The 23,450-nt window shown below is 46.3% G+C and overlaps 1 protein-coding gene across 4 annotated transcripts in view; it reads left to right on the top strand.

Moving 5' to 3' along the window:
* Positions 1-23,450, top strand: part of DOK5 (docking protein 5) — a 153,466-nt gene that overhangs the window by 116,537 nt on the left and 13,479 nt on the right. For all 4 annotated transcript variants that reach the window (XM_053199797.1, XM_027046516.2, XM_027046517.2 and 1 more), the window contains one exon: positions 4,408-4,543. In XM_053199797.1, coding sequence (XP_053055772.1) covers positions 4,408-4,543 — 136 coding nt within the window. The remainder of the gene's footprint in view (positions 1-4,407; positions 4,544-23,450) is intronic.

Raw genomic sequence — 23,450 nt, 5'->3', positions numbered from 1 at the left:
AAAGGGAGAATCACATTCCCGAATTCATATCTCCCTTCTCAGAGCAGAGGTTTGTATTATTCTGTGTTCACAGCCCGTGAGCCTCAAACACAGACTTTCTTCCCCAGCCACACGCCTCCCACCGCTGTGCAGCTGGTTTTCGCTTTCCCGCTGCTCCGGGCTGTGATTACACAATTTCCATCCAGGCAGAGATGTGGTTGTGCCTCTTTCCTGAAGTTTTCCCCGAGGACCGCCTCTCCTTGGCTTTGACATTTTAAAGGGTTAAAATAACAACAACAAATCCTCATTAGATGCTTACCTTTACTTGAGATCCTTTCCTAAAGATAAAACACAGTTTCCCCGCTCTCAAAGGTTTGTCCGTGGAAACTTCGAGAGGTCAGGAAACTTGACCATGATTCCAGCATATGAGGCTTTCTGTCCCACACCAACTAGAGCAGGACCCCGGGAAACACAGCCACGTTTCCCCAGATGTGGGATGGTTTTAGTGATAGAGGCATAACATGAAATGAATGTAATCTCACAGTGACATTTTCTTCTCTCTTTTTTAGATTTTTCTTTTAAGTTTTACTTATTTGTTTTGAGAGAGAGAGAGAGTGCATCATCAGGAGAGGGGCAGAGAGAGCAGGAGAGAGAGAATCCCAAGCAGGCTCTGCACTGTCAGCCCAGAGCTGGATGCAGGGCTCAAACTCACGAAACAGGAGATCGTGACCTGAGCCAAAACCAAGAGTCGGATGCTTAACTGACTGAGCCACGCAGGCGCCCCAAGTCATTTTCCTCTTAATTACCTTTTTGATCCTCCTGATTAAATGACAGAGAAACATTTCAGTGAGGTGTTGGCACATCTTAAACACATCTTCTAACACTTTCTACTTTACCTGTGTCACTAACACGTGAGCAAACGTCCCGCTTAGATCTTTGACAAGAGGATCTGGTCAGAGTTTAAGAACATTTTGTTTTCACTGTATTTACTTTCACATCTGCCTTCAACCTGTAGTCGAGCATACTGGCTTCTACTATTGATTTGGCGATTCGTTTACGATACATTTGTTTAAGGGAAAGGAAAACCGAGCTGATTAAACAAGTATTAAATAAGGCAGCGCAAAGATTTGACAAACCAATGCGAGTCGTAGGAGGGTGGCTGACGTTCTCAAGAGCCGCCCTGGGCTCGGAAGCCTCAGTGGTACTGTGGTACATCACGTGGTGTCTTACTTTGATTTCCATTTCTCACCCCAGTGGTCTCAGCAAAGGACAGGAGAACCACCTCATTAGCAGGCAGCCTAGATTAGCTGACCTCCAGCCAACACACGCACACACGTAAACACACCTACACACGGCACCAGCAGTCAACTGCTGCCTTGTCTCAAGCTGAGATCCACTAGGCGATGATGCCCATGACTGGAACGGGCAAGACCCCACAGACCGCAGGTGCGGGACGTCCTCTGTGCTTCATCGTGAACACCGTCTGCGGTGAATCCACAGCTCCCCTGAACGCGGAAGCCGCCTCGCGTGCACAGCCTCTCCACCGCTGAACCATGACTTAGGTGCTCCCTAAACCCCTTATTTTTGGTCTATTTCAGTGGTTTTCAGCTGGGGGCGTTTTGCCCCCTTGGGGACATTTATCAATGTCTGGAGACGTTTTTGGTTGCCACAGCTAGGGGATTCTACTGTCGTGCAGTGGGTAAAGACCAGAGATGCTGCTAAACACCTTACAACACACAGGACGGTCCCCACAACAAAGAACGATCTGGCCGTACGATGTTGCTCATGTCGAATGCACCAGTGTAGAGAGCCCCTGTTCTGTATTACGAGTTCCTAACAGACCCTTCCCCGGGTTTTTTCTTCAAGATGGGGCTGCCAGAACCCATGTGGTTAAGCCTCTTTTTGACTTCGTGTTGTGTTTCTCTGTGCGTATTTTCTTTTTTTTTTTTTTTTCCGTATTTTCTTAACCATAGTGTCCCTGGCGGCTGCTGCCACAGGTAGGACAGGAGTCCCACGGTTCACCTCACTTCGGCAATGTTTTGCTCCTAATTTTGTATCTCTCCTGGAAAGTGCCTCTGATCTGTTCCCCTCTGGTGTTTGCCTTCCTGATTTTCCTTGTTACTATGTAACATCGACACCCACCCCTTTCCCCAGCTCTGCTTTCCTTTATCAGTGCACCTCTGACCAGTACCGTTCCCCAGCTCACCGCACCACCACGTTAGTCTTGAACCTGTTCACTTACATAGATCTTGTTTAGCCGAATACATTATAAACTTCTCAGGGAAAAAGCCCGTTTCTTTACCATTACATCCATTGCCGGAGCTCTTATGATTTGCCTTCTGTTTTCTGGCAAGTACCTTACTCCTTCATATAGAATATGTAATTGCAAATGTGAAATGTAACATTGATTTAGTAACTGCTTTGCAGGAGTAGAGAGAAGAGTACCATAAACATACGAGTGGAGTATGAGATGCATCCTGCTTGTAACAATGTTCAGATATTCTAAACACACAGGGACACACACACACATGCACATGCGCAGAACACATGTTGCAAGTGAGGGAATGCGGAACCCGCTGCCACTCCCATCTCACAGGTTTGCTGATTTATACTGGCCACTGTGGGATCATTTATTCTGGTTTTCTTAAATTCAATCCCATTAGTATTTTTCCAGTGTGGTATGTCTGTGTGACATGTCACTGGCACAGAGAGGGACAGTTTCCGATGTTGGGCATCTGTGCCTGTGGGAATGGTTACAGTCGGGTGGTGACTTTGCAGAGCGAAGCCTGTCATCTCTGGGAGCTCTTGCTCGTTCCCGGAGCTCCTGGAACATAGGCTGCCCCCTCCGGCCCCCCGGCCCCTAGTGTGTCACTTGCCTTTGACCAAATCAGGACATTCTCTGTGCAGTTGTCAGACTGTTGTTCCTCCCTTCTCTTCTAGAAACCTCAGTTTCAATAAAACTTCCTCAAGGAAGCCGGGGTCCAGTTCTTAATTACACCTTTGCCTGGCACCGCCTCCTATGTCACAGTCCATTCTGTAGTTATTTACGGAGCAACAGATATAGGCCACGCCCTGTTGTAGGCACTGGCGGAAGATCTGTGAACAAATCAGGAACAGATCTGGTCTACCTGGAGCTTACCTTCCAGCAGAAGAGTGGAGGTGCGCATTGAGTGAAAGACCTCGTTTGTGCACTTTATGTATCATGCCTAACACCTTCCGTACGCTTACGTGATGGCTGTTATCCTCCTGTTTATTTCACGAGCAGAAATGCAGGCTTAGGCTGAGTAGTGCGTCGCGGCTCACAAAGCTGGCAGGGGGCAAGCACGGCCAGGCAGTCTGGAGCCCACATTCTCTGCTTATGGCGCTCTGCCTTGATACATACTTGCTTTGGGCACCAGTGAGTGAATTTCCCAGGTGCTTTCTGAGCTCCCGACTTTCTTCTAGATTCTTGACCAACTGCATAATTCATGGCCTGGAGTGACAGGTTCATCATTTAGGCAAAGTAATTCTTGGGAAATTCACAACTGTTGTATCTCTGTATGGCCACGGTGTTCTTATGTCTGAATCCTTATCTTCACAAAGAACGTGGGAAAGGCCCAACTTTTAAACTGTTTTACCTTCTCTGGGTTTTCATCCACTGTTTCTGATAGTGTCAGGCCAGAAGAAAGACTGTTGGGGCTTTTGGGACTACTTTGGAAGCTGGATAAAATGTCCAAGGTAAAAGCCAGTGGGTAAAGTGAAAAAAAAAGGAATCCAGATTGATTTTGGAAATGAAAGAATCCTTAAAGCCATCGACTATAAGGAAAGAACAGAACCTGGAGTCATGGAAGCCTTCTTCCACCGCTGAGCTGGATGGCAGAGTTTCTTTTCTTGTATTTAAATTTTTTTTAATGTTTTTATTTTTGAGAGACAGAGTGCGAGTCGGGGAGGGGCAGAGAGAGAGGGAGACACAGAATCCTAAGCGGGCTCCAGGTTCCAAGCTATCAGCACAGAGCCCAACATTGGGCTCGAACTCATGAAGCATGAGATCATGACCTGAGCCGAAGTTGGAAGCTGAACCCTCTGAGCCGCCCAGGCGCCCCTGGATGGTGGAGCTCCTGATGAACTTACGATGCACGGACAGTAATGAGAACCCGGTTGCACAGCTGTCTTTGAGAGGCAATGTACTGGGATTACACTTATGCGCTTTTTTTTTGGAAAAAAAAAAATTCAGCACCGAGTTAGCCTAGAATGAACAGTGTCCTGCCCAATATTAACAACAATGAATTGGAAACTCTGATTCTAGCCAACTTTGCTTAGCGAACGTGAACAAGAGTCCCGACCTCATGTGAAATAAACGGCTCTGGTTTCATGGCGTTTTCTAGGCCCTTGGTGCCTCGGACTTCGTAGAACTGGATTTTCAGGAGCCCTCTGTTTTTGTTTCCACAGGATGTGTGAAACTGGGGAAGGGCTGTTTATCTTTCAAACTCGAGATGGGGAGGCCATCTACCAGAAAGTCCACTCTGCTGCCTTGGCGATAGCTGAACAGCACGAGCGCTTGCTACAGAGCGTGAAAAATTCAATGGTATGTATACTCCTGTGGAGTGCAATCCTAGAATATTTATGCTGAAAAACATGGCCAGCACTGTCTGAGCAGGTGGCTTACTCCTGTACTCACCCGTGTATTACTTGCATTAAATGCCATCCTTGCAAAGCCTGAAGAGCCAGCTGGTAACATAGTAACCGTGCATCCCTGCGTGTCTGCTTTGTGCCTCAGTTAGTATTACATGTGTGTGTCCTAATCAGTTTGGGCTCCTACAGCAAATACCATAGGACCGGCTGGCTTCTAAACAACAGAAATTAATTTACTTCTCACTGATAGCTTGATCAAGGTGCCAGCCTATCTGTGCCCAGTGGCACTGACTTCCTGATCCATAGGCGATGGTCTTTTCTGTGTCTCACTGATGGAAGGAGCGAGGGATCTCTCTGGGGTCTCTTTTATAATCCCAATTGTGAGGCCTCGCCCCTCATGCCCTGATCGCCTCCCAAAGGCCCTACCTCCTAACACCATCACCTGGGGGGTTAAGATTCCAATATATGAATTTGGGGAGGGGATATAATCATTAGTCTGTTGCAGTGAGTATGTTCATCAGAATCAATTTGGATGCATATGGACATCTACAGACACATCTATGTAGATTATCTGGCTGTAGGTATATATTTATAGCAGTACCAGATGGTGTAATTTCAACAGGGGCCAGAGAGAAGAGGGCTGAAGGGAAACGGGGGGTGAAACGTCAAAATCCCCAAACCAGAAGACCGTTGACGTGCGACTGTGGGCTCCATGTAGGACATCTCTTGTTTTTTTCCAGAGAAGTCTAGGATTTGAGTCTGTATGTAATATCTTGTTGTTTGTAACTGTTGGAAATTGATTCCAGTTGAAACCAACAACGAAACGGTAATTCTTTGTGGGCCACGGGAAACCTGTCCGGAGACTCCATTCTTCCCAGAGCCATGCATCAACCATGTCTGGTTGATTAGCCTTCATAGACCTTGATATATTAAGATACCACAAACACGAATACACGTAGAGTGTGTGTGGAAACACCTGCTCTGTTCAGTGCATCGTGTTAGGAACTGACTCGTACAGAGAATTACGATTCATGAATTTCTTCTTTGAGAAGAAGAAATTCACAAAATCTTAATGCACAAGAGTTAAATAATACACGTCATACATCGTGGCTGCAAACACATGCCTAGAGCTTCGCATCTGGAAGGAAATCTGCAAAACCAAAAGGAACTGGGTTAGTGTGGTAGGATTAGGGTAGTTTCAAAATTTATGATTTAAACATGTGAGGTGGTTGGATTTAAAGAGGGGGGAAAGCATACCAGTAAGATGATCTTTCCCAAAGCAGCCTCAGATCATTCCCAAATGACTTGTTCATGCAGTGGTCTGGGATTTTAGAGCAGAGATCAGCAAAACTTTTGGTAAGGGGACAGCTGGTAATACTTGGGGCTTTGTGAACCAAGATGGTCTCTGTTGCAACTACTTAATTCTGTCATTGTAGCTTAGAAGCAGCCGTAGGTAAAAACATACTCAAGGGGCGTAGGTCTCTCGCAAAGAAACTTTATTAATGGACACTGAAATTCACATTTCATGTAATTTTCACAAATCATGAAATACTCTTCTCTTGATTTTTTTTCCCTATTTCAAAATATTCTTTTTTTTTTTAATTTTTTTAACGTTTATTTATTTTTGAGACAGAGCATGAATGGGGGAGGGACAGAGAGAGAGGGAGACACAGAATCGGAAGCAGGCTCCAGGCTCCGAGCCATCAGCCCAGAGCCCGACGCAGGGCTCGAACTCACGGACCGCGAGATCGTGACCTGAGCTGAAGTCGGATGCTCAACTGACTGAGCCACCCAGGCGCCCCTCAAAATATTCTTTTTGAACTAATGCAGTCTCGGTATCCATTTCCCCATATGCTTACCAATTCTTGATATTGCAATAAAGATAGGTAAATGAAAGGATGGATGAATGGATGGATAGTTGTAAAGTAGTATTTGGGACGCCTTGGTGGCACAGTCAGTTGAGCGTCTGACTTCAGCCCAGGTCAGGATCTCGCAGTTCATGAGTTCGAGCCCCACGTCGGGCTCTGTGCTGCCAGCTCGCAGCCTGGAGCCTCTTCAGATTCTGTGTCTCCCTCCCTCTCTGCCCCTCCCCAGCTCATGCACTCTCTCTCCCTCTCTTTCGAAACTAAATAAAAACATTAAAAAAAAATAAAGTAGAATTCAAGTCACTTGGAACTTTATAGGGCAACATGTCATTGCTTTAAAGTTGTATAGCTATCCCATTAGATGCCTTTAAACATCTGAAGAAGTTTTTCCAAGATTACCTTATTGGTAAAGCCATCAATTAGCATAAATTGTTTTGTGCTTGAAAGGCAGGTTCTTCATGCATATGTTTTTCCATTTACAACCTCCTCATTACTTCCACTAAAAATTAATCAGGAATATGAGTAATCCGTTCAGATCACCCCTTTGCAAATTTAACTGGCAAATAATGTTGTTTGCTCTTAATTTGCTGCCTGCTTAAAGAGTTCCATAAAATGAGTGTGATTTTTAAGCAACAGCATCCTGTTTTCGATGGAAATGAGTAAGCTTCACAATGGGATCTGAATCTCAAGGAAGCTAAACGGGGATTAAGAAATGCTTAGAATCTGTGTACTTAAATCAATCCCTGATTTGGGGAGAAAAGAGATGCCACAGGACAACGAAGCAAATAAAGACAACGCTGCCTGCCCACCCTCCCCAGGTTCCATTTCTGCCCTTCCTGGTAACTGGTGATGGATCCACATAGATCTGGATCCACATATCGTCAACGAGGAATTGCATGCATACCACTACTGGCTGGCTGGCTTCTCTGAGATAGTCAAGGTCATAAATGGAGAAGGGGGTGATGCTAACTGCTGGGCTTAGTCTCATTACTAGTTCGCCCAAACCCACCGTTGGCTGCTTCTGGTGGAAAACTCCCAAGACTGCCTCCACAGACAGGTGCTTTACCACGGGACCTGTGCCGGCTTCAAGTTGTAGCCTTAGGTGAATTGGTTTGGACCAGACTTGGGACCTGAATCCCAGCAGGTCACCAAGAGGAAGCTTGTGGGCCCAATAACAGCAAGGACAGCAGCAATCATAGCAGTAGGGATAGGCTGAATAATGGCTCCAAAGATGTCACATCCTAATCCCTGGAACCTGTGAATGTGATTGTACGTGGCAAAAGGGACTTTGCAGATGTGATCAAGTTAAGGCTCTTGAGATGGGGAGATTATCCGAGATCATCCAGGTAGACCCGGTGTCATCCCAAGGGTCCTCGTGGGAGGGAAACAGGAGGAAATAGAGTCGGAAGGTGATGTGATAGTGGGAGCAGAGGGAGAGAGAGATTTGGTTTGTGTGCTGATGGCTTTGAAGATGGAAGAGAGACATAGGTGACCCAAAGGATGTGGGTGCCCCTGGAGGCTGCAAAGACAAAGAGACAGATTCCGCCCCGGAACCTCCAGAAGGACCCAGATTGGCCAACACCTGGAGTTTAGCTTGGTGAACTGACTTTGGACATTTGGTTTCCAGAGCTGTAAGAAGACAGATTTATGTTGTTTTAAGCCACTGAGTCATGGTAACTTGTTACAACAGCCATAGGAAACTAGTAAGTGATGATATCAATAATAATAAAAATATATCCTGGCTCTACTGTGTAACAAGCAGTATTTTAAGGACTTCCTAACCCTACGACCACTGCTGTATGGAAGGCCAAGGCCACCAGCTTGGAAGCTGGAATTTGGAACCAGTATCCTGGTATAGCCCCCACTCTTCTCCGCATCTCCCGACGAAGACCCCAGACCTATTTTCTTTGTCCTGCATGAGATTAACTTACCGCTATTCTCAAAATCCCAATTTCGTGGCCAGCCTTTAAAAAACGGAGAGGTTTCAAATAAAACTCAGCTTTCTGTGGTATCTTGAAGAGTGAGGAGGTCCGACAGCACCCATGTTACGTCCCCACGCAGCAGTAACAATCAGATGTGCCCAGTACTCTCCGCCGTCCCTGGGCAGATTGGGCGTCTTCACTTCCCCACGGTCCCTACCTCTCCTGTGGTTCCTCTCAGCAAGTGGTCCTTCTCTGAGCACCGGCTGCCCACGCTGTGGCCAATCGATGTCTTGCCTGGATTACTCCATGTGTTCGTTTTCAACTGCTGAGCAGCAAAGTACCACCAACAATGCACTGTAACACAACACACATTTATTATCTCATAGTTGCTGTGGGTCAGGAGTGTTGGCGTGGCTTAGCTGGGCCCCCAGCTTCAGTTTCTCACAAGGCTGAGATGCTTCAGGCTCATTAGAATGGGGAAGGATCCACTCACAAGCTCACGTGGTTATTGGGGGGATTTAGTTTTGTGTGGCGGTAGGATGGAGGGCCTCAGTCTGTTGCTGGCGGTGGCTTGGGGGCCACCCTCAGCTCTTTACTGCACGGGCCTCCCCAACACAGCCTGTCTTCACCAAAGCCAGCAAGAGGGAGAGTCTCCTTACAGGCCGGAGGCCACGATTCTAGGCATCGTAACCACGCAAGTGACATCCTATCAGCTGTCAAGTCCTTCCCATAGTCAGGGGAGGGGCCCACACAGAGTGTGAACACTGGGGGAGGGGGGTAGACCGTGGAGGCCACCATCACGGTGTCTGTCCCCACACCACACAGCCTTCTGGGATAATATTTATTTAGTGCTTTGATTTCACCCTTTGAAATGCTTTCCCACCGTAGGGTGTTTGGCTAATAATGCCGGGCGTTTCCTGGCCATCTGCTATCTGCCTTTGGTGTCTCTGGTCGTAGTGGCCAGCACCATTCACCAAGCCTCTGACGATATGCCAGGTACTTCACTTGCATTTTTCCCTCATCGCCACCTTGACTGGAAGGTAAACTCATTCATTCATTCATTCATTCATTCCTGTTCATTTGTTCATTCAAGAATGTTTACTGAGGGCCTGACACGCTCTGTTCTGTGCTCCAGGATATAGTGTGAATAGACATGAGGCTCATCCTCCCCAGGGCTCGCAGTATGAGAGTATTATCTGTGACCCTTGCCCTGGAAGGAATCACAGTCCTTCTCAGAGAGATGAGACCCCTCGCGGAGTGGTTCAGGCACCTGCCTGCCGTCACTGAGCTCATTTCTACGGGAGCCAGGGATCCAAGACCCTTTTGTCTGGTTCCTGACCTGCTGCCTCTGGCCACAGCGCCTCACTCCCTTGGAGCGTTGGAAAGCTTTTCTGTCCCTTGAATGTCCCCACCAAGAGCTGTCTCAGTGCTTTCAAATTACCCTGAATATCAGAGTGCCTTTCAGAAACATCGATCAACTTGGAGTGTGCCTTTTGGAAATCGCTGTTACTGTTGCAAGAAATCCCGTTTTTTGGGGTAGTTTTGGCCCCAAATGGCAATATCCTATCTCCAAATTCCTCACTCCAGTTCTCACACTTTAAACGCAATGTGGTGCTGTTCCACAGGGAGAACAACAAGGGAGCGCTGGCGGGGGGGTGGCTGGAGTATCCGGGGACGACCCCCTGTGGAATGAGACTCAGCAGCAAGAACTTGTCTGCTCGCCAGCTGCCCGCTGCCCCTGCCGGAGTAGTTGCCGGGGACTCTGCCGGGACAGCTCGGGACTCCCTCGAGCAGCTGGCTATTTTTGCCACCTTGGAGATCAGTGTCTGTGACACAGTCTAATTTTGGAACAAGGAGTGGCGGTGTGTGGGACGTTCCTCATTCCCCGCTGGGGCCTGTCATTTTTAGAATTTCCTTCAAGGCAAATCGAGTGACAAGGTGGAGAAAGACTAAGTTAGCAGGCTGTCCCCAGGGGGCTGTAGGTGGGGCTCCACTGGGGGTGACATCCTGGCCCCCGGTGGTAGTGACATCGTCGAGGCCCCAGGGTGCAATTTCTCCCCCGTGTTCTAGAGCCCTGGACTGGACCCAGGTTTGAGAGTTATTCTGAACTATTCCCTGCCACCTCTTTTTTTGATTGCCTAATTGATAGATTGACTTCCAAACTTGGTTCTGCAAATGAAGTGTAATGAATTTGGAGAATGCAAGTGACCCTCTTCCACAAGTCTGGAAACCAAAGTAATTCGTAGTCTAATTTCAAAAGCCATAGGGGCATCTGGGTGGCTCAGTTGGTTAAGCATCTGACTTCAGCTCAGGTCATGATCTCACCGTTCGTGTGTTCGAGCCCCGTGTCAGGCTCTGTGCTGACCGCTCGGAGCCTGGAGCCTGCTGTGGATTCTGTGTCTCCCTCTCTCTCTGCCCCTCCCCTGCTCGCACTCTCTCTCTCAAAAAAAAATGAACATTAGAAGAAATTTTAAAAAGCCATAAACTATTTCTTTTTTTTTTTTTTTTCAACAGAGAGAGCATCAGGTAAATTATAGAATCAATGTGATTACTATTCGGACACTGAAATAAACTCTTCTCTGCTGCGGTTTCATTTGTATAAACACCCTTCCCCCAGCTCAACCTGCCCTCTGTCCCCATCCCTACCCCTCAGAAAAATCAGGTTTTATTTCTTTTCCTCTTTGTGGGCTCTGGTTAATTTGGTTAACTTGTGGATTTATTTATGTATTCATTCTTTTATCTATTGTTTCTTTGATTATTGTGTATTGCTTAAAGCAATCATCAGCTTTTTTACCCTCCTAAATGTAAACCCTTGTTACATCCTGGCCTAAAAGTTATGATTCAAAAGCTTTTATGGAAACACCTATCTATTTCTTGCAAAGAAAGCATTGTAGTAAGTCTTATGGAGAACATAAGTGTTAAAAGGAAAACGTTTTGCATCTTTTTTTTATTTAAAATTTTTTAACGTTTTTATTATTTATTTTTTTGAAGGGGAGAGAGAGAGAGACAGAGCATGAGCAGGGGAGGGGCAGAGAGAGAGGGAGACACAGAATCCAAAGCAGGCTCCAGGCTCCGAGCTGTCAGCACAGAGCCCGATGCGGGGCTCGAACTCCCGAACTGTGAGATCATGACCTGAGCCGAAGTCGGACGCTCAACCGACTGAGCTACCCGGGTGCCCCTAAAGCCTTTTGCATCTTAAAGGAGCTTAAAGTTTAGATAAGGAGTTATGATTTCTACCCCTTGATGCATGCAGCATTGAGCTGTGTGAGCTCAGTTTGCTACAATGTCGTTGAAGGACAATTCGTCCTTATTTATCAAAATTAAACTCGCATGTCTCTTTATGCAGCAATAGTACTTCCAGGAATTTACTCTAAAGATAGGACAGATGATGTATGGGAGGGGAGAGGATTTCCTTAGGAAGGAGGCATAAAAAGTTACCAGAAGCAAAGGGAGCAGTGATTTTGTTTTATGCATGTGGCTGAGAATTCAGATGACTCTGAATAAATTGATGCATGTCACTTTCATTCCCCATGAAAATAACCATTTGAGTGCATCTGGTGTTCAGCAAAATGCTTCACTGGGAAATGTGGCCCCAAGTGGTTGATTTCACTAACAGTCTGCTTTATCAGGCTGTGGGTGACAATGGAGGCATTGTTTTAGCGAGTTCTGTTCACCAAGTAGGTGTCTCTGCGGTGTTTTTCCTTAGCAGGAAAGCAGTCTTGCTCTCCTCCTCACTTTCTTTTGTTTTCTCTGTCTCTCTGTCTCTCCTTCTCTTTCTAACCTTCACTAGGTAAGTCTCCGCTTTCCCTGACACTTCAGTAATCTTCTGTGATGTCTCGGTAGCATTTGGATGATCGGAACACCCATCACTTTCCCCGCAGATGCCAGAACTGGGGAGAGGAGTCGGAGGAAGGAAAGACAGCCCTTTGGGTCGTTTCTGCCAAACATCTGTCAGAGCTGGAATCGGGATCAGGCAGCCATGGGAATGGGTTTCATTAGGAAGCCGAGGAAGACCACATGTTTGGCAGATTGCTACTTTTCACGTGAGAGAAGGCCCCTGGGACGGTGGGGGTCTGAGGGCCTGGTAGCATCACTGTAGATTCTGTGGCTCAAGATGGCAGGGGCCCTCCCCTCTCCTGGCAGCCTAGGCTTTCAGCCAGTTGCCATCTCCCTAAGCTTTGGAAATAGAATTCAGGTGCCTTCTACCTTTAAGTACAGGATTTGAGCCCATCCTTTAAGGCTTTAAGGCCTTCATAATATCCTCGGTGCTTTCTAGAGGAATGCACAGGATTGTAATATGAACTTTAGCTCTGGAGTAATAAAGAGGCCAGGTCTTAAATGCCAGCTCAGTGTCTCTGCACAAGTGACCCTTGGCACTTGTCCCTTGCTCTGTGAAGGGGGCTTTTATTAGTACACACCTTGCCAGGCAGGCCGGGGCAGGTGATATCTTGGCAAAGTGCCTGGCACCTACTTAATACAAATCAGCCTGAGCTGTTCTTATCATTGACTTGTAGTGAGAAAGGATAAAACAGCAAAGGGAGTGTTAGACTGTAGAGGTTTCTCATTCACCTAGCGATGCAGTCATTGAACCACATCTGACTGTATACCTCCTGTATGCCAGGAATCATGCCAGGCATTAGGCCTGTGAGCACAAACAAGGAATCTTCTCCACCACTGCCCCCCAACCCTCCGACCTCCCCACCTGCAGAAAGGAGAGCTTTGCTTATGAGAGAGTCTATTCCCTTTGGTCGAGGAAGGAGCGCCATTGTGGAGGCAGACGGTGGGCCATGTGACCAAAGCTGGCCTTAGCTCTCTGGCCGTTTACTCTAAACTCCTGGGGAGCGGAGGAACTGAGTTTCATTCGTCTTTAAGTTTCCAGCCCCTAGCATTAGTGCATGACTTACAGGTGATGCCCGGAGCATATAAACGGATGCAATGAATGAATGAACTAAAGAACTTCCAGTACAGAATTCACCAAAAGGGGTAAGGGAAGAGGCAGGACTGTGAGCCGGGCAGTCAGTGTGTTAGCGGCAAACCCAGCAAAGGGGCTTAGTCTGATAGAGGGATAATTCGAGCTGGAATGAGTGGCCCATCTGGCTCCGTGCTGAGGGTCTGCATGCTGTATGTCATCTCATTTTCACAGCTAGCCTGCCTGGGAGATAGGGATTGGTTTTTGGATCCCATTTGATTTATTTTTACAGAAACACATGTATGTAGAATTTAACTAACTGCGAAAATATGATGATAGGGATGGTTAAGCACTCCAGTAGTTTCTCTCTGGGTGATTTATTTGTGTCTATTCCTCCTCTGCCCTCCTTAGGATCTCCTAAATCTTGTTAGAAGTTTGTACCCCTCTCTCCATGTTTTTGTCTGTATCCATATAATCCCATATGGAAATCCCTATCTACAGACACATGTGGATTGACGCGCACAGGTACATGTAGAAGGCGGGTGTTTGAGAGTCGTCGTTTCTATTATAAAATGGTGGTGCTGTTACAGATTTCTTAAAATGCCCCCTTGTTTTTCCCATTTAGTGGTAAATCCCTGATAGAAATACCGTACTTATTATTTTTATTCTCAAGTTAGCTAACGCACAGTGTAGTCTTAGCTTCAGGAGTAGAACCCAGTGATTCGTCACTTCCGTACGATACCCGGTGCTCATCCCAGGTGCCCTCCTTAATGTCCATCACCCATTTAGCCCATCCCCCACTTCCCCGCCCTCCCCCCATCAACCCTCAGTTTGTTCTCTGTATTTAGGAGTCTCTTATGGCTTGCCTCCCTCTCTGTTTTTATCTTATGTCTCCTTCCCTTCCCTTGTGTTCATCTGTTTTATTTCTCAAATTCCCTATATGAGTGAAATCATGTGATACCTGTCTTTCTCTGACTGACTTCTTTTGCTTTAACATAATACCCTCCAGTTCCGTCCACGTTGTTGCAAATAGCAAGATTTCATTCTTTTTCATCGCCGAGTGGTGTTTCATTGTATCTATATATCTATATCTATATCTATATCTATATCTATATCTATCTATCTATACATATATATATCTTCTTTATCCTTCATCAGCCTGTGGACATTTGGGCTCTTCCCATAATTTGGCTATTGTTGATAGTGCTGCTATAAAACATTGGGGTGCAGGTACCCCTTTGAGTCAGCAATCCTGTATCCTTTGGACAAATTCCTAGTGGGGCAATTGCTGGATCATCAGGTAGTTCTGTTTTTAATTTTTTGAGGAACCTCCACACTGTCTTCCAGAGCGGCCACACCAGTTTGCGTTCCCACCAACAGTGCAAGAGGGTTCCCATTTCTTCACATCCTCGCCAATATCTATCCTTTCCCGACTTGTTAAATTTGGCCATTCTGGCCGTTTGTGAGGTGGTATCTCATTGTGCTTTTGATTTGAGAAATACCATACTTAAAAGTCACAGAGCATAGGTCTGATTCAAGGGTGAGCCGTCTGTGGTCCACGTGCAAAATCTGGCTTATGCCTGTTTTTGTAAGTAAAGTTTTACTGGAACGCAGCTCTGCCCATCCATTGCTGCGTTGTTATGGCTGCTTTCACACTGAAACAGAAGAATTGATTCACTGGCATGATGGAGACTGTCTGGCCTGCAAAGCCACTTGTTATGTGGCCCTTGACAGAAGAGTTTGCCAGCCTTGCTCTTGCTCATTCCTTTTAATGGAGTGCTTGATGTTTCAGGGTCTCGATGTAATACTACCTTATTAAGCCTGTCTCTGGGAATATCAGATTTTGGGGGCCACTGATAATACCACATCACGCATCCTTATATACATGCTCTTATATATGATAACTTTAACTGAGTGTCTGAGCTATAATGTATTTAGCTGAATTTTCTAAACCCAGGAGCAGGATTGCTGAAGTAAAGGTTGTTAAGTATTTTAAAACTTAAATAGGTATCGCTATACTGCCTTCCAAAATACTGGAGTATTTTGGATTTCGTTGGTAGCATTATTAGGTCAGTTTCATAGAGGGAGAAACTGAGACTTGGTAGCTCAGAATTAGTAAGTGAGGAGTCAGGACAGGAGTGGAAGGTTCAGGATGTATTCCGTGGCCACTGAAAGGGAGGACCAATCGTGGGGACTTTTCTGCAGGCAGAAAGCACAGGACTGACTTCTAGGGCCCTCGTGTGTTTGTGGGCTGGGCGCAGGGGAGAGGGGAAGAGATTGGGGAAGGGAGACTGGGGGCACTGGTTCTCCACCTTCAGAGTGCATCACAGTCACCTGGAAGGCTCAGTGAGCCACAGGTCACGGGGCTCTACCTCCCGTGTCTCCGCAGGTCTGCAGAATGTCTAGTAACTTCTCAAGCGAGTTGCTCACTGCTCTCAAAGTGGCTCTCAATGCCTCCAGTGGCTCTGAGGAGCTGGCTCCTTGATCCCTGGGACAAGAGCCAGAGACAGCACAGCATGGGGCCGCATGCCCTGACGTCCTGCACACATACAAAGATGCATAGGAAGACATACGCCCATCAGTTGAGGAGACTGCTCTGGTGGGTGTCTAATTATTGGACACTAACCCATACAAGAGCTATTTGCTGGGACTTTACAGTGTATTTGATAAACCTCAGAAATCTGTCAGACTTGGCAAACAGACTGCATGCTCCACGAACACGTGCTCGTTTTGATGCCTTTTTTCTTTTTTTAAGTATTGTCAAAGACCAGTGGTCTCTTTGAAGGGAGACATTTGGCCTGGATTTTTAAGAAAACACCTAACATTTTAAGATTCAGTTCAACACAGATTTACTATTCATGAGATAGACGAAGTGCTTCTCTCTGGCTAGAGATTTGGAATTATGTTTTAGCTTCTTTGACAACTCTTCTCTAGTCTCCTTGTAACTGCTCCTGGCTTTCATTTTCTCCTACGTCTCATTTGGAGAAGACCCAAAGGAGTGAGGGCTGGGGACGGGGAGGGCCTGTAAAGCTACAGGGTAGGGAGGTGCCTGGGTGGCTTGGTCCCTTAAGAGTCCCGACTCTTGGTGTCTGCTCAGGTCATGACCTCACAGTTTGTGGGTTCGCGCTTCATGTCAGGATGGGGATTCTCTCTCTCCCTCTCTCTCTGCCCCTTTCCTGCTTGTGCTCTCGCTCTCTTCCTCTCTCCCTCTCAAAATAAATAAACATTAAAACAGGAAACTCCAGTGTAGGAAGTAGAGAGATGTTTGCTCTGTGCAAGCCTGTTCGTAGAGGAGTGGGGTCCTTACACGTAGTCCTCAGTGCCCCATTCCCAGCTGCAGAGTTCTTGAAACTAGTGAATGGGATGGTGTGCAGTTGAGGGAGGAAGCTGTGATTTATTTTGAGATGCGTTAGTATCAAAAGGAGATTTTCGGATTGAGGATTTGATTTGCACATGATGTAAAATTGCAAATCTTGCATGAGGTACCTGGAGTGTAAAATAAGTCTCTCTCCTGTGCATTATCACCCCAGACCCTGTAAACTGTATCCCCAGTTTACGTTCTCAAAAGCACTTTGCCGGATTCTTTTGTATCCTTCCAGAACGCGTATCGCTCATTAGATATAAAACATGTCTATTTAGTAATACATTCATTCATTCTACAAATATGAGTATCTACTTTGTGGCAGGCCCTATTCTAGGAAGCAGGAGTAAAGCAGAGAACAAGAATCAGTCCTCAGTCTTCAAAGAATTTGCTACATTGTTGTGGGGGATAGACAATCAACAATAGGCATATAAATCCATAACAAGAGTCGGTGAATGCTGTGAGGAACACTGCAGTGTACAGCAGGAGAGAATGATGGGGGTTTGTTGCTCTGATGGGTTGATACTCTGGCAGAGAACTGAGGGAAGTCAGGTGTAAGCCTTGAACATTTCTGAGGGTCAACTGTTCCAGGCAGAGGGGACTTTAAGTGCAAAGGTCCTGAGGCCGTTTCATGCTTTGCATGTTCAAGGTCAAGGAGGCTGTGATTCTGAAGCAAATAAAGTGAGGAGGAGGAGAGTAGGAGGTGTGGTCTAGAAGTAACTAGAAGCAAGGCACTATGTGACCTTGTAGCTATGATAAAGACTTTGGATTTTTCTTGCGATGGTTTGGGAAGTCATTGGAAGGTTTGGAGAAAGGTGAGATATGCTGACTTCACTTTTGAAAGGACCTCCCAGGCTGCTATTTGGAAAAGATTTCTGGTAGATGGGATAAGGGTACCAGCAGGAGGACACATTAGGGAGCTATTTCAGCCATCTTGGTGTTCAGGTGAGTGCCATGATGTGGACCAACATGGCGGGCTGAACGTGGTGAAAAGTAGGGATTCTCAACACAGTTTGAAGATTGTAAAAACAAGATTTGCTGATGGATGAGCAATCCTATAGGACAGAGTGAAGAAGTAGTCTCACAGGTTTTTTCACCTTCTTCTTTAACCAAAGCAACAGGTAGAATGAACCGTTTATGTAGAAGGGGAAGAGATTGGAGGGAGCGAACAGTCAAGAGCGGTAGTTGAGGTTTGTACGCGTTCAATGAGGGATGCCTACCAAGCATGTAGGTAGAGGTGGGATGTTCAACACACAAGCCTGAGGTTTAGGGGACAGATAAGAGTTACAGGTATCCATTTGAAAAGCATCAGAGTGGGGGTAGATGATACTTAAACCCACCCCAGTGATGAGCTGTCCCTGTGTGCGTGTGTAGATGAGTAATTGTGGCCCCTTGTTCTTAGGATTGTTTCAAAATAGCTTCACAAAGATCTGTCTACCTTTTTCTTTTTAATGGCTACAGATTTGTCTGTTGTGTAGATGCACAGTAATGTGAAGATAAGACTGCTTTTTATTTTTTATTCTAAGAGTAAAAACGAAATCACCAACTCATCTACGTTTCTGATGTTGTACAATTTGAAAGTAATTTTTGAGTCATTCTAAGATCCAATTTGACATGTAAATTTAAATTAAATTTTAAAGTTCATTTAAATAGTGGCAATCAGAAAAGGTGTTGATTAAAGTGGGTCCCAGAATAAAAATTGTGGTTAGCAGGAAAAAAAAGAAACGTCATGAAGGAGAGCGGTCAGAATTTAATTCCATGGTCTCATCTGGTAACTTAAAAAATGGTCAGGGAGGAGGCACCTGGGTGGCTCAGTCAGTTGGGTATCTTGATTTTAGCTGAGATCATGATCTCACGGTCGTGAGATCGAGCCCCGAGTTGGGCTCTGTGCTGAGTGTGGAGCCTGCTGGGGTTTCTCTCTCTCCCTCTCTCTGCCCCTCCCCTGCTCGCTGTCTCTCTCAAAGTAAATAAACGTTTTTAAAAATGGTTAGGGAAATGAACAAATAAAGAATGGCACACGCAAAGGATGGGCTGTGACATAGACATTAAATGGCGTGTGCAAGATAGTAGTGTGTAGGAACATTAAGGTATGTTCACAATACATTAAATGTGAAAGAGGGTGACTTCACAACATATAAACAGTCACGCAATTTGTGTTAAATACACATTATGTATGCACGTTAAAAAAAAGACTGGAAGGAAATTATTAACGTGTTGAAAGTTCTCTTTATTTCTTTGCCTTTGTTTTTTCTAGGAAATGTGTATAGGGCTTATTTCAAATCTACCTTATATTCTTTTGTGTAGTTCCTGAACATAATAAAAATATATCAGTACTAGGAGAGAAAGAATACAATTTTATTACAAGTTTAAAGTGACTTGTGAATACAGTTTATCACAAGACCATAAACATCACGAAAATGTGGACCTCCCTCCCACCCCCTTTTAGGCGCTAACAAGCAAAATCCTACCGAATCTAAAGGGAGAGCTGGCCAGGAGAGTGTATGCTCCCCAAGGTGGGGGAGGGGCAGACTTTGGTTTTAGCGGGGCTCTAGAGCTCTGGATTTTCTCCTTTTCCTACAGTTATTCAGTGCCTGCGCTAAGAGCTCATTCATACTTAACATTCACTGAATTCATTGTATACCAACTGGGACCAGGTGATTAAATATGTTCTCTAAGCATATTTTTTTTATTTAATTGGGTGGCCTTTTCCTGTTGTTTCCCGAAAACTTCTTAAAGCTTCTGTCCTCAAGCCAGGAACAATCCAATATCAAACGTTTAGGTTTAAAAAGAAGATGTGACTGTTCCTCCTAGGACCTTTTTTAGAAACTCTTGCTAAAGACAGTCTTTTGATTGACACAGGGTTAATGACAGTATTGCTAAATTTAGGGAACCCCACCGTTAAGTCATGTATGTTCTTAAAATTACCTGTAAGGTAGAAGCTGTTTTTCTCTCTTCTTTACTCATGAGATATTAAGGAATAAAGGAGGTTAAATAACTCGCCTATAGTCATGCAGTTATTAGTGGCAGATTCCAGACTTTAACCCTGGTTTGGGCCAGGTTTGGGTTCTTAACCGCGGTAGAAAAAAAAATTTTATTTGCTTATTTCTTTTTCCCTGAATGATCGGTCCAAAGGACGCAGAGCAATGGTTCTCCAAGTGAGGTCCCTGGACCGGTAAGATCAGAACCATCTGGAAACTTGGTAGAAATGCAAATTCCTGGTCAGGGGGGCCCAGGCATCTGCCTTTGAACGAACCCTCCAGGTGATTTTTTGGCTTGCTAAGGTGGGAGAACTCTTGCCCCAGGGCCAGGAAAGCCTAGGCAGAGCATATTTTCAAATATTCCTCTCACAGGAGACCAAGTAGGCAGAACAAGAAGGCGTCGTAGTTCGCGAAGGCGGAGAATGTCAATGAACACGGAGGGTAGCGTGAACAGGGCTGAGCACCGAGCGGGATAAAAGAGACACTGAGGTTCAGTTTTACCTTTTCTCTCTCGAGTTGTCCCTCTGACTCAACTTTGCCCACACTTTGTGCTTAAAATACCCATAGAAAGCAAGTGGGTTTGTGTATACTTGAACCGAGGGTGTTATCAGAACCGCGTGAGCTTTGGGAGTCTGTCAGGTCGAGCAGACGGTCTGGCGCAGAGGTAGCTCTGACTCACAGCTGAATCTCATTGTCAGAACCGGTGTCCCGGTTCCGTCCCTTCGGGGACCGGGTTCGGTAGGTGGAAAATGGTGAAATGATTTGCATCTGCAGCGTTGCTAGTGGAAAACTTCTCCAGTTACTGTCAGGAGCAACCCGGTGCAGGTGGAAGAGCCCGGGGAGGTTGGGAGGAGTCCTCGAAGCACCAGCCTGCCGTTGTGATGACGCAGGCCTGTTTGCGAACGGCTCCAGACGGATGTCACGGACGCGGCATCTGGTGCTTATGGTCCACCCCGGAGCACGTAGATACGTCCTGTCATGCTGTTCCATTTCGAGCCACACGGTGCTCTGCTGTAAAACGGTTGGACTCCAGAGAAGGGCGATATGGCGGAGCGTCTCTGCTGACACCCACCGCTGCTCTGTGCTGTGGTTCTCACCCTCGGAAAAGAGGTGCACAGAGCCACAAGTCTTGGGCCAAACCACATGAAGAATACGGAAACCAAAACTGGGGTTGATGGCGTGGAGGACAGGTTTTTTTTGGGGGGGGGTGGTGGTGTTTGTTTTTCTCACTGAGAAGCTATAAATAGTGATCATTAGAATTGTTTCTCTCCCGAGAGGGTTGATATGATTTGCCCATCATTATGAGGGAAGGGCCTTGGCCATCAGCATTTCCCTCACTGTGAGCGTCTCGGGGAGATTTTGAAAGGACCTGTCTGGGTTGTTGACCATGATAATGATGGGGGACCGTGCTTGGGCTGTTTGTCACTCAAGTTTAAATGTCGCTTCCCCTGGGACTGATTGGCCAGAAGTAGCCACCCACTAACTTATGATATCATGCCTTTTTTTTAGAGCAAGAGAGAGAGCGAGCACAAGCAGAGGAGAGGGGCAGAGAGAGAGGGAGAGAATCACAAGCAGGCTCCACGCTGAGATCAGAGCCTGACACGGGGCTCGATCCCACAACCTGAGGGATCACGACCTGAGCTGAAATTAAGAGTCAGACGCTCAACCAACTGAGCTACCCAGGTGCCCCAATCATGCATTTTTTTTTTAATAATCTGCATAGCACATACTACTATCTGATTTTATTGTTGTGATGACAGCTTACAGAGATACAATTCACATACCATACAATACCCCCTTTCAACTACACAATTTCATGGTCCCAATACATTCATGGAGTTGTACCCATCACCACAATCAACTCCGGAATATTTTCATCACCCCCAAAGGAAACCCACCACCTTTAGCCATCCCCTGCACAGCTGTAGGCAACCACTAATTTATTTTCTCTTTCTCTCTGGACTTGCCTGTTCTGGACATTTCACATAAATGAACTCATACAATGTATGGCCTTTTGCAGCTGGCTTTATTCCCCCGGCTTCCTGTTTTCAGGTTCATCCACGTGGTAGCAGGTACCAGGACCTCGTTCTTTTTCGTGGCAGTCTGATGGTGTTTTTTGTGTTTCGTTTCTTCGTCTCATTAAAAGCGAAGTTCTATGAGAAAGGACACCCTGAGGCTCAAACAAGAGGAGGATGTGTCCCATATCACAGGGTCCCTGTGGAGCACAGCCTGAACTGGAGCACCCTCTCTGACTCCACGGCCCTTCTCTGTTCCCGGCAACACAGTGCTTTTGTGCCTTCGAAAGCCGATCGGTTACCACTGTTGATTGGTTGAGTATTTCTGGCCACTGGACAGCATCAGCACTCTTAGGCTGGGGCAGGAGAGACCCCTGTGCATCCCTGCTGTTGAGGGAGAAAGTTCGAGTTGTTGAAGTATAAGAGGGCATTTGCTTGACTTTCCCGAAGCCTGACTTTCTTCCCTGGTGGGATCTTGAGCTAACACTGCTAATAGAATGAATAAATGTGTAGAGCTGAACTCCCCTGCTGCTGGACTGTCCCGGCCAATTGTGCATCTGCACGTAGGCAGGTCTTTCCCCGAGGCCTTGCTTCTGCTTGTCACTTGAATAGCAAAGTGGCAGGAAGCAGAGTCTTATCACCACGTCCCCCACAGCCAGTGAAAGCCGTGTTAATTTAACCTGGACCTGGGGCTTCAGCAGGCAGCCTTGGGCTAACAGTGCTTCTCATATCCTGGGTTGATTCGGATTGCTTTCGGAGAACTAGTCCCTGCTTCCTGGGCAAAAGCGGGGTTCGTGCGTCCATCCATCCATCCGTCCGTCCACCCGCTCGTTCATCCACTCATTCATCCATTCTGTATTTGTGAAGCTGCTGGAGGCCTCCGTGAGATGCTGGGGGTACGGAGCTAAAATACTTACTCGCCACCTTCCAGGAGTTTACCGTCTACAGTAGAGGTGGGGTAGTCGAGCAGCTATCAACAAAACAATGAAATGCTGGAAATCAGAGCAGATCATGAGATGTCTGGAAGGAGCACTTGATGCCGTTAAGGGACAAGAGATGTCAGGAAAATGTTGAGGGTCCCTGAGCTGACTCCTGAAGGCAAGGTAGGCACGAACCAGGTGAGAGAAGTGAGGAGATGAGGCACACACACACCACACGCAGCCCGTTTGTCCTCGGGCCCTCCTTTCACGCTTGGGGTGGGACTCGCTCACGTGCGGGCAAACCTTTAATAACACGTGCACGCATGGGTGCACAGAATTCGGAAGTGATTCACAGAAGCGTACCGTTTTAGCCTGTCTCCCAAGTGGATGTAACAGTCTCAGATAACCTCAGATCACAGATGACAGTAAAATAATCAGAAACTGGTGGGTTTTCATTCACACCTGTGTTACGACTCGAATAACGTGTATACACTTGTAGAAGTGATTCATATCTAATTTATTTCACTGTAAGGTTATGTAATGTAATTCTTACTGATGGCTGTATTTAACGGCCAGCTCTCAAAATGCCTGAAAATGCACCAGTTGGCTTTTGCAAGCTGGTTCGAGCCAGCCCTACCGCATCATGGATTGGACCCATTCTTCCGTCCGCAAGTGTTTACCCAGCATCCACTGTTAACCTTGTTTACCAGGCGCTGTTCTGAGAGCTGAGAATACATCAGTGAACAAAACAAATGACAAAATTCTCTCCTGGTTCTAAAATTCTGGTTTTTAGCCGTTCTTTTTTTTTTTTTTTTAAGTGTATTTATTTTGAGAGAGCGAGCGCGGGGGAGGAGCAGAGAGAGAAGGAGAGAGAGAATCCCAAGCAGGCT

The sequence above is a fragment of the Acinonyx jubatus genome, chromosome A3 (assembly GCF_027475565.1).
Source record: "Acinonyx jubatus isolate Ajub_Pintada_27869175 chromosome A3, VMU_Ajub_asm_v1.0, whole genome shotgun sequence".
Taxonomy (NCBI): domain Eukaryota; kingdom Metazoa; phylum Chordata; class Mammalia; order Carnivora; family Felidae; genus Acinonyx; species Acinonyx jubatus.
This window is presented reverse-complemented; position numbering and strand designations above follow the sequence as displayed.